At 36.5% G+C, this 12,621-nt stretch overlaps 1 protein-coding gene across 3 annotated transcripts in view; it reads right to left on the minus strand.

Moving 5' to 3' along the window:
* Nucleotides 1–12,621, minus strand: part of KDM5A (lysine demethylase 5A) — a 135,030-nt gene that overhangs the window by 112,019 nt on the left and 10,390 nt on the right. For 2 of the 3 annotated variants that reach the window (XR_010021333.1, XM_063074941.1), the window contains exons 4-5: nucleotides 7,042–7,212; nucleotides 4,487–4,621 (exon numbers count right to left, since the gene is read on the minus strand). Coding sequence is in view for 2 of the 3 variants with exons in the window: in XM_063074941.1 (XP_062931011.1) it covers nucleotides 4,487–4,621; nucleotides 7,042–7,212 (306 nt within the window). In the remaining variant the exon portion in view is untranslated. The remainder of the gene's footprint in view (nucleotides 1–4,486; nucleotides 4,622–7,041; nucleotides 7,213–12,621) is intronic. The other variant, XM_063074954.1, reaches the window with a different exon arrangement.

A 12,621-nucleotide genomic window follows, 5' to 3' on the forward strand; every position in this document is an offset into this window, starting at 1 on the left:
AATAAAGTTCCAAAAAGTAGAAACAATAAAACAACATTTTCTGATCTTAATGGAATAAAACAAAAAGTAACAAACTACAAAGTCAAAAAGGCCCTTCCATCGGGAAATTTTTAATTCTCTGTTAAAAAATAACAACAGTAAGGGCCAGCCCATGGCTCACTCAGGAGAGTGTGGTGCTGATAACACCAAGGCTGTGGGTTCAGATCCTATATAGGGATGGCCGGTTAGCTCACTAGGGAGAGCATGGTGCTGACAACACCAAGTCAAGGGTTAAGATCCCCTTACCGGTCATCTTTAAAAAAAATAAATTAATTAATTAAAAAAAAAAAATAACAACAGTGGCTGGCTGGTTAGCTCAGCTGGTCAGAGCACAGTCTGTAACACCAAGGTCAAAAGTTAGGTTCCCCCATTGGCCAGCTGCCCCCAAAAGAACAACAACAACAGTAAAAAGACTACATATCAGATCTCTGGAACAAATTAAAGCTATGATCACGGGAAATTTTATAGTCTTAAACACATCAGTAAAAACAAAATAAAAAAAATAAATGAATTAAATTCCCAACTCAAAAATGCTAGGAAAAGAACAACATAAAACAAAAGAACTTTGTGGCGTTGGATTAGAATTAGAATTATCAGTATGAACTCAAAATATGAAGTCATGACTTTCAAAAAATTTATTTCCTAACCCTGACCATTAAAAGGGCCTAGAAGCAATGATATCCCAAGCACAAGGAAAAAGCACACCTTGTGCTCAGATCAGTGTTTCTAAATACCATTTCCCACTAACATGAATCAGGATTACTTAGAGAAAGACTGATTCCAGGTCTAAGGCAGGGTAAGAAGGAGATGAGACTTTTTGTGCCAGAAAGTAAATGTTCAAAGGATGAAGACATGTTACAGGACACATGAACCAGCCTGAAGGTGCTCTCATTAGTCAAAATTCGGGACAATTAGATTATCAAAAAAGAACAAAAGGTGGTAATAAATTATAAGACACTGCATTAAAAACAACTCATGATCTATAGTTATACTAAAAAAAGGAGGGAGGGGGATGTTAGTCATGGTTCCACAGGTATATACATTCATCAAATTCATTAAACCAAACTTTACATATATGCATTCTACTATATGAAAAGTATATCTCAATAAAAAGGGTGGGAAGAGAAAAGTTCTTCTTTAGAGAAAAATACCAACTAATAAATGTAGAAGGAATGACAGAACTAGGAAATTACCCAGTTTGCATCCACCAACGTAATACCTAATTTAGGAAAGGATCAATGAATGTTAAAACCAATGGATAAAACATAACTGGAAAACAAGTTATTCACACTGTTTCAGAGTGTACTCTGATTACTTTTACCATAAAGAGAATAAGTACTTTACAATGGAAAAAGTTGGCTCAAACTTAGTGTCACCAATAATGAGATATATTGGCATGATGGGCTTCATTCTAATGTACAAATGTATTAAGTGCTTGGCATTTCCTGATATAGACAAAATACAATCCCAGCTCTCAACGAACTCACTCTCTAGTGAGGTCACAGATGAAAAAGCTATTTCAGCAGAGTACACCAAGTGATATGATAGAGATAAGAAAAGGGAGAAGGATAACTTCTATAATATCTGTTTCTTGTTTGAGAGAAAGGAATTTCATCATTGGCTATTGGATGGCTGTGCTTGTCATTGTCACCAAGCTAGAAAATATTAAAGGAAAAAGAGATTTAGAAAAAGTGATGATCTCGGGCCTCGGCCATACCCCACAACACACAAAGCCAGCCTAGCAGCAACCACCAAGCCACCGCAGGAAGCACCATGGACTCTCCCGAGCCAGGGCGGGGGGGGGGGGCTAAGGGCCTCGGCCACACCCCCCCACATGCACAGTCAGCCCAACAACCACCACCAAACCGCAGCAAGAAGAGCCCCAGGTTCCTGAGCTGGGGTGGTGGGGGACAAGGGCTTTTGCCACACACCCCTAACATCTACACCCAGCCCGGCAATGACCAAGCCACTGCTGGAAATCCCTTGGTCTCCCCTGTGGGAATGACGGGGGTGCCACAGACCTCAATACTGCCCCTACTCCTTCCTCCTTCTTCCATCACATTTCCTTCCCTTTTCCCCTCTCCCCCTCCCTCCCAACTGCTCCACGACATCCTAGAATGTAAAAAAATAATAATAATAAAATAAAGCAGTTGAAAAAAAAGGTGATGATGAATTATGTTTGAGACATATTAAATTTGGCATACCTATGCTGTGGCAAATAAGGAATACACGCACACATGCGCATGAACACCCTCCACCCCCAGGTGAACAAAAAACCATGGATGTCAATACAGATTTGGGAGTCCTGAGTGTACAGGTGTCAGCTGAAATCACAGGATAGATGAGACAGCTAAGGAGAGTGCAGATAGAAAATGACTAAAGATATAAAAGGGCAGAGGGAAGAGATAAAGATAACTAGAGAGTGTTGACAGCATTAAGAGGAAAACCAGAAAAGAAGCATTATAGAAGCCAAAGAAAAATCAAGTTAATCAAATTTCAAGGAAAGAAGTCAACAACCATATTAAACGTATAACATGACCAGAGATCAAGTAAGATACAAAATGAAAAGAAGACATCAGAATTTGATAATTAAAAACTCAGTGATAACTTGGACAGTGCAGTTTCAATGAAATTATTTACCTCAAAGTCTGTAAATACACATTGAGGAAACTGAGTCAATACAGACTATTTTTCAAGAAACTTTCTGCAAAACGAGGCAAGGAGTAAGGCATTGTATAGGAAGAGGGCTTTTATTTTTAAGATGATAGAGACTTGAACATGTGTATTTGGAGTGGGAGGGGGGTATTCAGACAGAGGAGGTGGAAGAGAAATATTTTCGAATTGGTACATTGAAAGTACTAAAGAAGCCAGAAGGGATGGAAGTGGATGGGTTTTCCTTGGACAGAAAGGTACACTCTGTCTGCAGAGATAGGCAGAGACTAAGGATGAATATCAGCAGTTTTGTTTGTGGCGCAAAAATTTGAAGAATTTCCAACAGAAAGCCTTTACTTTCTTTCTGAAATAGAAGACTAGGAATGAAAGGCAGGGTGGCAATACAGTGATTAAGAATGAACTGTGAGTTGAAAAACTTAACTTCAAATCCTGAAAAAGCTCTTGTTTCTACCTGATACCAACCAGTCTGACTACAATGACAATTACTACAACTGGCAAAAACATTCTATGTGAAGCCTATTTTTATAATATAAAGAAAATCTATTAGAAATAGGCAAGAGTTTTTCATGGTTTCAGGCGGAATATTAAAAGGAATTTCATCACAAGCTGACAACTGGTTAGATGAGCAAAGACAACTGGAACAACTCTTTAGAGTTGAGTCACCACATCAGAGGCTAGATCTGTGTTTCTGGTCCTGAAACAGAATCATCACTGTATACCCCAAAATGATAAGAACTTTGGAGATCAATCACACGATAAAAATCATTTAATGACTAAACTACTTTCCAATGAATTTCCATTAAATTCATCTTCCTATTCAGGATACCTACCTTTCTGCTATCAAAGTACCTAAGAAGCTGAGTCATTATTCAATCAGCACAAACACAGAACAAGAAAAACAGAAACATCATGACAGAGAGGTATCCCCTAAGAGTGAGAAAAACAAGATGAAGTATCATTAGCCTGTCTCTCTCCAGTGACAGGTTTCCACGCAACTCCAGATCCACTGTCCCTTATTAACAGCAGACTTTTTTCTTGCTTCTGATTCCCATTTTCAATGCAAACCATTCCCATTTTTACAACACAGTTTCTTTAAATGTTAAAAATCAATGATTAGGATCCAGCTAAGCAGCTATTCCTGTCTGTCTATATGTTAATTAAATGGACCACATCTCGGAGTTCTAACGGCACTTCACCGTCTCAACCTACAGACTTGTCTTCGCTAAAAACCTTAAACAACACAACTCTTAAGACCATGAAGAAACGGAAATAGGAAGAAGTGGGGAGGAGGAAAAGGGCAGACAAAAAAGAAGTGAGGGCATTTTTCTTCTGATGCATTAGGCTCTGAAATTATTTTAAGCTACACAAACATAAAAGTTACAATGGAATGACTCAGACAATAAGAAACTTATAATCTGCTTTTTAAAGGAATGGTGGGTGAAAAATTAAACCACTCTTTCCTATTTCTCTCACTTCTGTGAAAATAAAATAAAACCAGAATTCATCAGCATGTCTATGAAGCTGGCACTACCATATCCAGAGTCACCCTCTGATTTGCTATCCCTGACAAAAACTGCCCAAAATAAATAGCTTTTTAACTCAAATTAGACAGAATTTCCCATTTTTTTCTGTATTTACCTCAAATGTGAATGAAAGATATGTCTCAAGTTTTAAAGAACAACATTATATGAATGGCCTCTCATGACCAGACAACTGTTTTGCTCAGTCAATGCACTTATAACTTCTACTAAAAATGGCCCATCGACATTGATACCTGAGATTTGACACGTCTCGTTCTCTTTGGCAGAATGTTCATTCTTGTGCCCAGCTCTGGGGAAGTTTGGATATCAGTACCAAGAACTTCAGGTTCCACTTTTTCCTTAAGATCTAAATTAGGCATTTGTACACCCTAAAACATCAGAGCACAGAAAGAGAGGAGATTCACTGACAAGAAATCTGGTTTGTAAATCAATGGAGAAATAATAAATTTCCAATAAATCCTTAAAACTACATGAAACCAGATGGCAATTCTCCCTCACACTGATCTACAGATCTATTGATCTCTAGGTGATTCCTATCAAAATCCTGGCTGGTTTTTGTTTTGTTTTGTTTTGTTTTTGTAGAAATTGAAAGCTGATCCTAAAATGTATGTGGAAATGTAAATTATTTGGAAATTTTGAAAAAGAAAGTTAGAGGACTTATACTACTACATATCAAAATTAACTGTAAAACTATAGTACCCAACAAAAAATAAATATATTTTTAAAATTTAAAAGAAAACATAACTTGTACTCAAGACAGTGTAGTACTGGTGTTAGAACAGACATATAGACCAATGGAACAAATGAGAATCTAGAAATAAACCCACACATTTATGGTTAACTAATTTTCAACAAGGGAACCAAATTAAATCAATGGGAGAAGGAGTCTTTTCAACAAATGGTGCTGGTACAAGTGAACAGTCATGTGCCATATAGAGACGTTTTTGTCAACAACAAACTTCATAAACAACAGTAGTCCCATAAGATTATAATACCATATTTTTACTGTATCTATGTTTACATATATTTAGATACACAAATACCACTGTGTTATAACTGCCTACAGTATTCAATACAGTAACATGCTGTACAGGTTTGTACCCTAGAAGCAACAGACTACACCATATAGCCTAGATGTGTGGTAGGTGATAGCACCCAGATTTGTGTAAGTACACTCTATATGATGTTCCCACAACAATGAAATCACCTAACAATGCATTTCTCAGAACATACTTCCATTGTTAAGCGACATGAGTGTACTCATTCACACCCCCCACAAAATGAATTTAGACCTCTACCTCACACTACACACACACAAAAGAGATTCAAAATGCATCACCTAAAATGGACCTAACAAAAAAGCTAAAACAATACAACTTCTAGATAAAAACACAGAAGAAAATCTTTGTGACCATGGGTTAAGATTTCTTAAATATGACACTAATAGCACAATCCATAAAAACAAACAAAGAATTTGATAAATTATTCTTCAAACAGACACCATAGGGCTGGCCAGTTAGCTCAGTTGGTTAGAGAGTTGTACTGATAACACCAAGGTCCAGGGTTCAATCCCTGCACTGGCCAGCTGCCCCCTCCCAAAAAAAAGTAAAAAGAAAAAACAGACACAATTATGAAAATGAAAAGATAAACCATGGACTAGAAGAAAATATTTGCATATCATATATCTGATAAAGGACTTACATCCAGACACTTCACCAAGGAAGATATAAGAATGGCTAATGAACGTGAAAAGATGCAAATCATTACTGATTAGGGAAATACAAATTAAAATCACAATGAGATACCACTACACACCTACTAGAATGGCCATAATCAAAAAAACTGACACAAAGTTTCGGTGAGGACGTGGAGAAACTGGAAGCCTCTCCTTTACTTGTGGGAATGTGAAATGGTTCAGCCACTTAGAAAAATAATTTGGCAGTTTCTTAAAAAGTTAAACATAAACTTACCATATAACCTAGAAATTCCACTCCTAGGTATCTACCCAAAAGAAATGAAAACATGTCCGCACAAAGACATGAATATTCATAGCATTAGTCATAATAGCCATATACTGGAAACAATCCAACTGTCCTCCAACTGTCCACCAACTGGTACATGGATAAACAAAATGTGGTATAACCATACAATGGAATATTCAGTCACAAAAAGGAATGAAGTACTGATACATGCTATAACATGGATGAACCTTGAAAACATTAGGCTAAGTAAAAGAAGCCAGACTTAAAATCATATTGTATGATTCCAACTATGTAGAAAAGGCAGAACTATACAGCCAGAAAGGAGATCAGGAGTTGCCCGGGTTTTGATGTAGGAACAGGAACCATCTACAAACACAGAGAATTTTTTGGGCTTGTGGAAGTGATCTAAAATTAGATTGTGGAGATTGCTATGAAAATGTACAAGTTTACTGACTGAGCACCTAAAATGGGTGAATTCTGTGTTACATAAATTATACTTCAATAAAGCTGTTAAAAATACATAAAACAAACAGGGAGAATTTTTCAAAAAGCTTAAGTCACAAAGATTTATTGTAAATAAGTAAGGAAACACCTTTCATTCCCATTATCCTCTATCTTGTAAACCACAAAAAATAACTATGATTTTTAAACTATGATATACACCTTGCTCTGCCAAATTTTGGTGCCTGTAGAAATCTACTCCACCTTGCTATGCATTGACAAAAGCTATTTATGGTGATCACGGTCTACAATTTATACTTGACAAACTGGATTTATCCACTCCTAAGAAAAATGATGCATCTCACCATAAGGCTGACACCAGATTGGAAAAGCTCATAAGGGTAGAGAATTCTTTCATAGTGTGACTTCAGAAGAGACCCGGTTCCTTTTCCTGGCAGATATCCCAAGCGGCTACCCACTTTAGACCATTTCTTCTCTTTGGTGACCATTTCAAAACCTCCTTTGCTGGCAACAATCTGAAAAGAAAGTAAAAGTTATTTAGGGAAAGAAGTTAGATTTAAGTATCCTGACTCTACATCTTATCTGCTAAACATAAACATCACGCTGGATTTAGATTTCAAATTGCCTTTCAACAAATATCTGACCAAACTGACACTTGTCAACATTTAAAGTAAGGGCCAGCACGTGGCTCACTCGGGAGAGTGCGGTGCTGATAATACCAAGGCCACAGGTTCGGATCCTATATAGGGATGGCCAGTTAGCTCACTTGGGAGAGCGTGGTGCTGACAACACCAAGTTAAGGGTTAGGATCCCCTTACCAGTCATCTTTAAAAGAAAATAAAAATTAAAATATTAAAAATTAAAAAACATTTAAAGTAATAGAGATAATGATTTCTGGAAGTTTTAAACCCTAACGTTTAATTAATGTTATTGTTCCTACCTTCAAATGAGGCATCCAAAAACATTTAATGAATTTATACTTTGTACATTATGCACTGTGAGAAAACTAAACACACACATATACTCTATATCTCTGAGGAACTCATAATACAAAAAAAGAAAAAATGAAACATAGACATGAGAATAAATATGTTATATGAACAAAATGAATATAAATCTTGAAATTAGAAAATATAGTAACTTATACTAAATAACTTATTGAACTTATCAAAAATGTCAAGCAAACCATGAATTTAGTGGGCAGTTTTGAAAAAGGGGCTATAATTTTTCAAAAGGAAAAAAGTTCCACATGGGAGATTATGAAAAAATAATAGGGAAAGATCAGATTACAGTAGATTTACTGGAACACAGCACAGAATATATTAAGATAAATTTGCTTCACTGGATGCTCACATCAAGCCAGGAACTATACAGAATACACATGTATCAAGACCCCCTATCTACCAGAAGCTATTGTACATCTCTCACACTCCAAAATACATGAAGTTTTCAGTTTCACTGAGAACAGAATAAAATCGTTTCCAACTATGGAAACAATTTCTCCTCTTTGAGTATATACTCCTGTATTTTATCAAAAAAGTTAGGAGAAAAATTAAACAGAAAATTACATCATCCTGCAGTTTCACGTCTAGATACATACCACAAAGAAATGAAGGCAGGAACACAGACACTTGCACACCAGTGTTCATAGCAGCATTACTCATAAGAGTCAAAAGGCAGACACCATCCAAACATTCAACAGCAGATAAATAAACAAAATGTGGTATATACATACAAGTGTACTTCAAAAAGTTCATGGAAAGATCTATATTATCTTTTAATTCCATTTTTCCATGAACCTTTTGAAGTACCCTTATATAACAGATGTTACCAGGGGTTGAGGGGAGGGGAGAAGTTCTGGAAATGAATAGTGATGATAGTTGTACAACTTTGTAAATATACTTAATGCCACTGAATTGTACATTTAGAAATGGTTAAGGGGCTGGATGGTTAGCTCAGTTTGTTAGAGTGTGGTGCTGTTAAGACAAAGGTCCAGGGTTTGATCTCTGTACCAGCCAGCTACCAAAAAAAAAAAGGAAATAATTAAAATAGTAAATTTTATGTTCTGTATATCTTACCACGATTAAAAAGAAAAGACTGGGCCGGCCTATGGCTCACTCAGGAGAGTGTGGTGCTGATAACACCAAGGCCATGGGTTCAGATCCCTATATAGGGATGGCCAGTTCACTCACTGGGTGAGCATGGTGCTGACAACACCAAGTCGAGGGTTAAGATCCCCTTACTGGTCATCTTTAAAAAAAAAAAAAAAAAGACTAAGAGAATGGACTCTCAAGCCAGATTATCAGGTTCAAATTCCAGCTTCATCACTTAATAGCTGTAGAACCCTGGGTAAATTACATAATTTGCAATTCAATTTCCTCACAACTTTTAAAATAGGAACAATAACAGTAGCTTCCTCCTTATGAGATTGTCATGAGGACAAATGAAATAATACATGAAAGGCAGCAGGACAAAGTAAACACTATATCATTGTTCACTATGAATGTCTATATGTGTGTGGGCAAATGGGGGGACAGAGGGTATACAGAATAAAAATAAGTGAAGGACATATTTTCAGTTCTTGTGCTTTGAGATGCTATTATAGACAGAGATAAACCTATGGCCAAAGCACAATTTTCCTCTAGAGGAACATCTGAAAGCTTGGTAGAAACACATAAATTCATTTGCACAGGACTTAAACATATTTCTTGAATTCTTCAGCTCCTCTTATTATTTATTTCCCTCAGAGAAGCACTCTCTGCTGATAAGAGCTAACCAGGGGGAAATTATGAAGAGAAAAATATTTATTTTTCAGGGGCCGGCCTGTGGCTCACTCGGGAGAGTGCGGTGCTGATAACACCAAGGCCACGGGTTCGGATCCCATATAGGGATGGCCGGTTTGCTCACTGGGTGAGCGTGGTGCTGACAACACCAAGTCAAGGGTTGAGATCCCCTTACCGGTCATTTAAAAAAAAAAAAAAATTTATTTTTCAAATTTTGCAGTGTAGAGAAAGACACAATGAAGGTGATTTAGGTAGAAGATTGTCTGGAAGCAACTGGATGGATTACAGCCTTTCATTTGACATGTATCTTTCCAGTGCTTCTACACTGCCAGCTACTACTCTAGGTGCTCGGGATATATCTGTGAATAAAACAAAGATCTTTACCCTCATGGAGTTTAACATTCTAGTGGAGGGACAGAGACAATAAACAACGAACATTATATGTAAAAAAAAAAAATTTTTTTTTTTTTTTGCTGCTGGCCCATGTGGGGATCTGAACACTTGACCCTGGTGTTACAACACCATACTCTAACCAACCGACCTAACAGGTCAGTCCATAATACGTAAATATTGAAGTGTATATTGTGGAAGAAATTAAAAAGGGCTCAAGGGGCCTCACAAGTAGCAAAGTGAGGGTAAACTGAAGTATTAAACAGTCATGAAAAGCCTCATTATAGAGGTGAAATTTGAGCAAAGACTTGAAAGAGGTAAAGCAATTAATTAACCAAGGAAATATACAGGGAACAGCTAGAGCAAAGGCCCCAAAGTAGAAGCACATCTAGAGTGTATAAAGAATAATAAAGAAGCCAATATGGCTGAAGCAAAGTGAACAAGCAGGTGGGAGTAGTAAAGGAAGTCAGGGAGGCAACAGAAGCCCTCTCAACAACTTTACTATTCCATACAATTATCACTACTGAATCATAATCTGCTTTGTATTCAAAGCACTTCAAGCTAAATTTCCATTCGTTATGACATATTTGCAAGGATCCCATCATGAATTTCCACCCAGTTCTCCTGGTGATTAGTGGCAGCCAGAGTATGGCCATAATATAGGAAAAAACTATCTCAGAAATACCAAAACTATAACTCTGGCTTCATGCATACCATACTCTAACAAACTAATAAGGCCATATGTACATGTATATGTATACATATATGTATAAAACACACAAAACCGTACACTTTTCTTCAGCTAACAGACTCAAGGATTATCATGTGTATTTTCAAAATATAAACTATTTATTCCAAACATTTGCATGTAATATTTCACACCACTGTCAATAGAAATATCACTGTGAACCATGCCCTATAAATGACACAGGGCATGCACTTGAATTGAACACAATAAAGACAAGCTCTTTATCAAAACTTGACCAAAAAGTAGTATCAATCAAGGCCAAAATTTCAGTCCAATAAAAAACTAAGTATGACTAGGAACAGAAACAATTTTAACAGACATAAAGAACAGTATCCTACTTAAAAGCTCCCTCTCAATATTCCATTAAAAAGACAGTAAAGAAATGAAAAGGTATACTCCCAAGAGGACAAACAGACCAAGAAAGAACCAAATACAAAGAAATGTTAACAATATTCTGAAGCTAGAAAGTAGATGTACAAGTGACAACTAACCTTGTAAGCCAAAAAAACAAAAACAAAAACAAAAACTTAAAAACTAAGTACCTGCAATACAGGATAGCCAAAGAGAAGCTTTTGCAACATAGAACTTGAGAAGGCTTAATGATTAGAAGTACAAAGCAGTACCTCTAAAATTAGGGATGGCAACGCAGGACAGAACAGGATTGCTGAAAACCTGTGTAAAAGCAGTTAGATCTCCTCCAGTCAGCACATTCAAGCAATTATCCCTCTCCAACCCCAGCAGAAGACTGGAGATTTACTCTCAAGAGAGTTTGAACAGAAGGGACTCTGAGCCAAAAAAGAAATAGGTAAATAAATTAGAGGATCAGCCTAAGATGTCTAACATCTGAGTCCAAAAAAAGAGAAAAAATAAGTAGACAAAATTATTGTTAAGAATTATTACATGAAAAGTTACAAGAACTGAAAGACATGAGTTATCAGATTAGAAAGGTTATTGAGGGCCATAAAAATAGTGAATGAAAATAAACACATACCAATACATATACGGTGAAATTTCAAAACACTGGGAATAAAGATTAGATCCTAAGTCTTCAAGAAAAAAAAGTCACAAAGGAAGAAGAATTAACATAGCATCATTCTTCCATCAGCAACTCTGGAAGCTAGAAGACAGTTGAGTAAAGCTTTCAAATACTGAAGTAAAATGATTTACAATGGAGAGTTCTACAGCCTATCAAACAACCAATAAAGTATAAGTGTAGAACACTTTTAGACAAGCAAGATCCTAAAGAATATACTTCCCATTCTCTCTCATGAAACTAGTGGAAGAAATGTTCCACCAAAATAAGACAGTAAACCAAGTAAAAGGAAGACTTGCAACAAGGACAGTGTCAAAGGGAATTCCTACAATGACAACAGTAAAAGGAAGTTTCAGACTGATGGTTGACCTTAAAAAACAACCAGTCTGGGGCTGGCCTATGGCTCACTTAGGAGAGTGTGGTGCTCATAACACCAAGGCCAACGGTTTGGATCCCTATATAGGGATGGCCGGTTAGCTCACTTAGGAGAGCATGGTGCTGACACCACCAAGTCAAGGGTTAAGATCCCCTTACTGGTTATGTTTTTTAAAAAATAAAACAGTCTGGAGCACAGCAGGAGAAAAGACTCTAGGAGGAATGGCTCCAAGAAAAAAATAAAACTAATGGATTATCTAATAGGTAGAAACATACTGAGAGAGTTATACTTTTGCTGCAAAGTTTGAAATAAATATTTGATGGTTACAAAGAAAAATTACAGAATAAAAAAAGGAAGGGGATTATGAACTCCAAGGAAAACAAAAATTGGTACAAGGAAACAATCACAGGACACTATAAAGCTTAGGTACAAATAATACTTATATTTACACAGCCAAAGTAACAATTTTTGATAAATAAAAAATTAATGTAACTACACTAGAAGGGGATAAGAGATATGAAATATGGGGGGATTTAAGATCTCTTACACCTCTCCATCTTTTTTTTTTTTTTTAAAGATGACCAGTAAGGGAAT

The sequence above is a fragment of the Cynocephalus volans genome, chromosome 1, assembly GCF_027409185.1.
Source record: "Cynocephalus volans isolate mCynVol1 chromosome 1, mCynVol1.pri, whole genome shotgun sequence".
Lineage (NCBI taxonomy): Eukaryota > Metazoa > Chordata > Mammalia > Dermoptera > Cynocephalidae > Cynocephalus > Cynocephalus volans.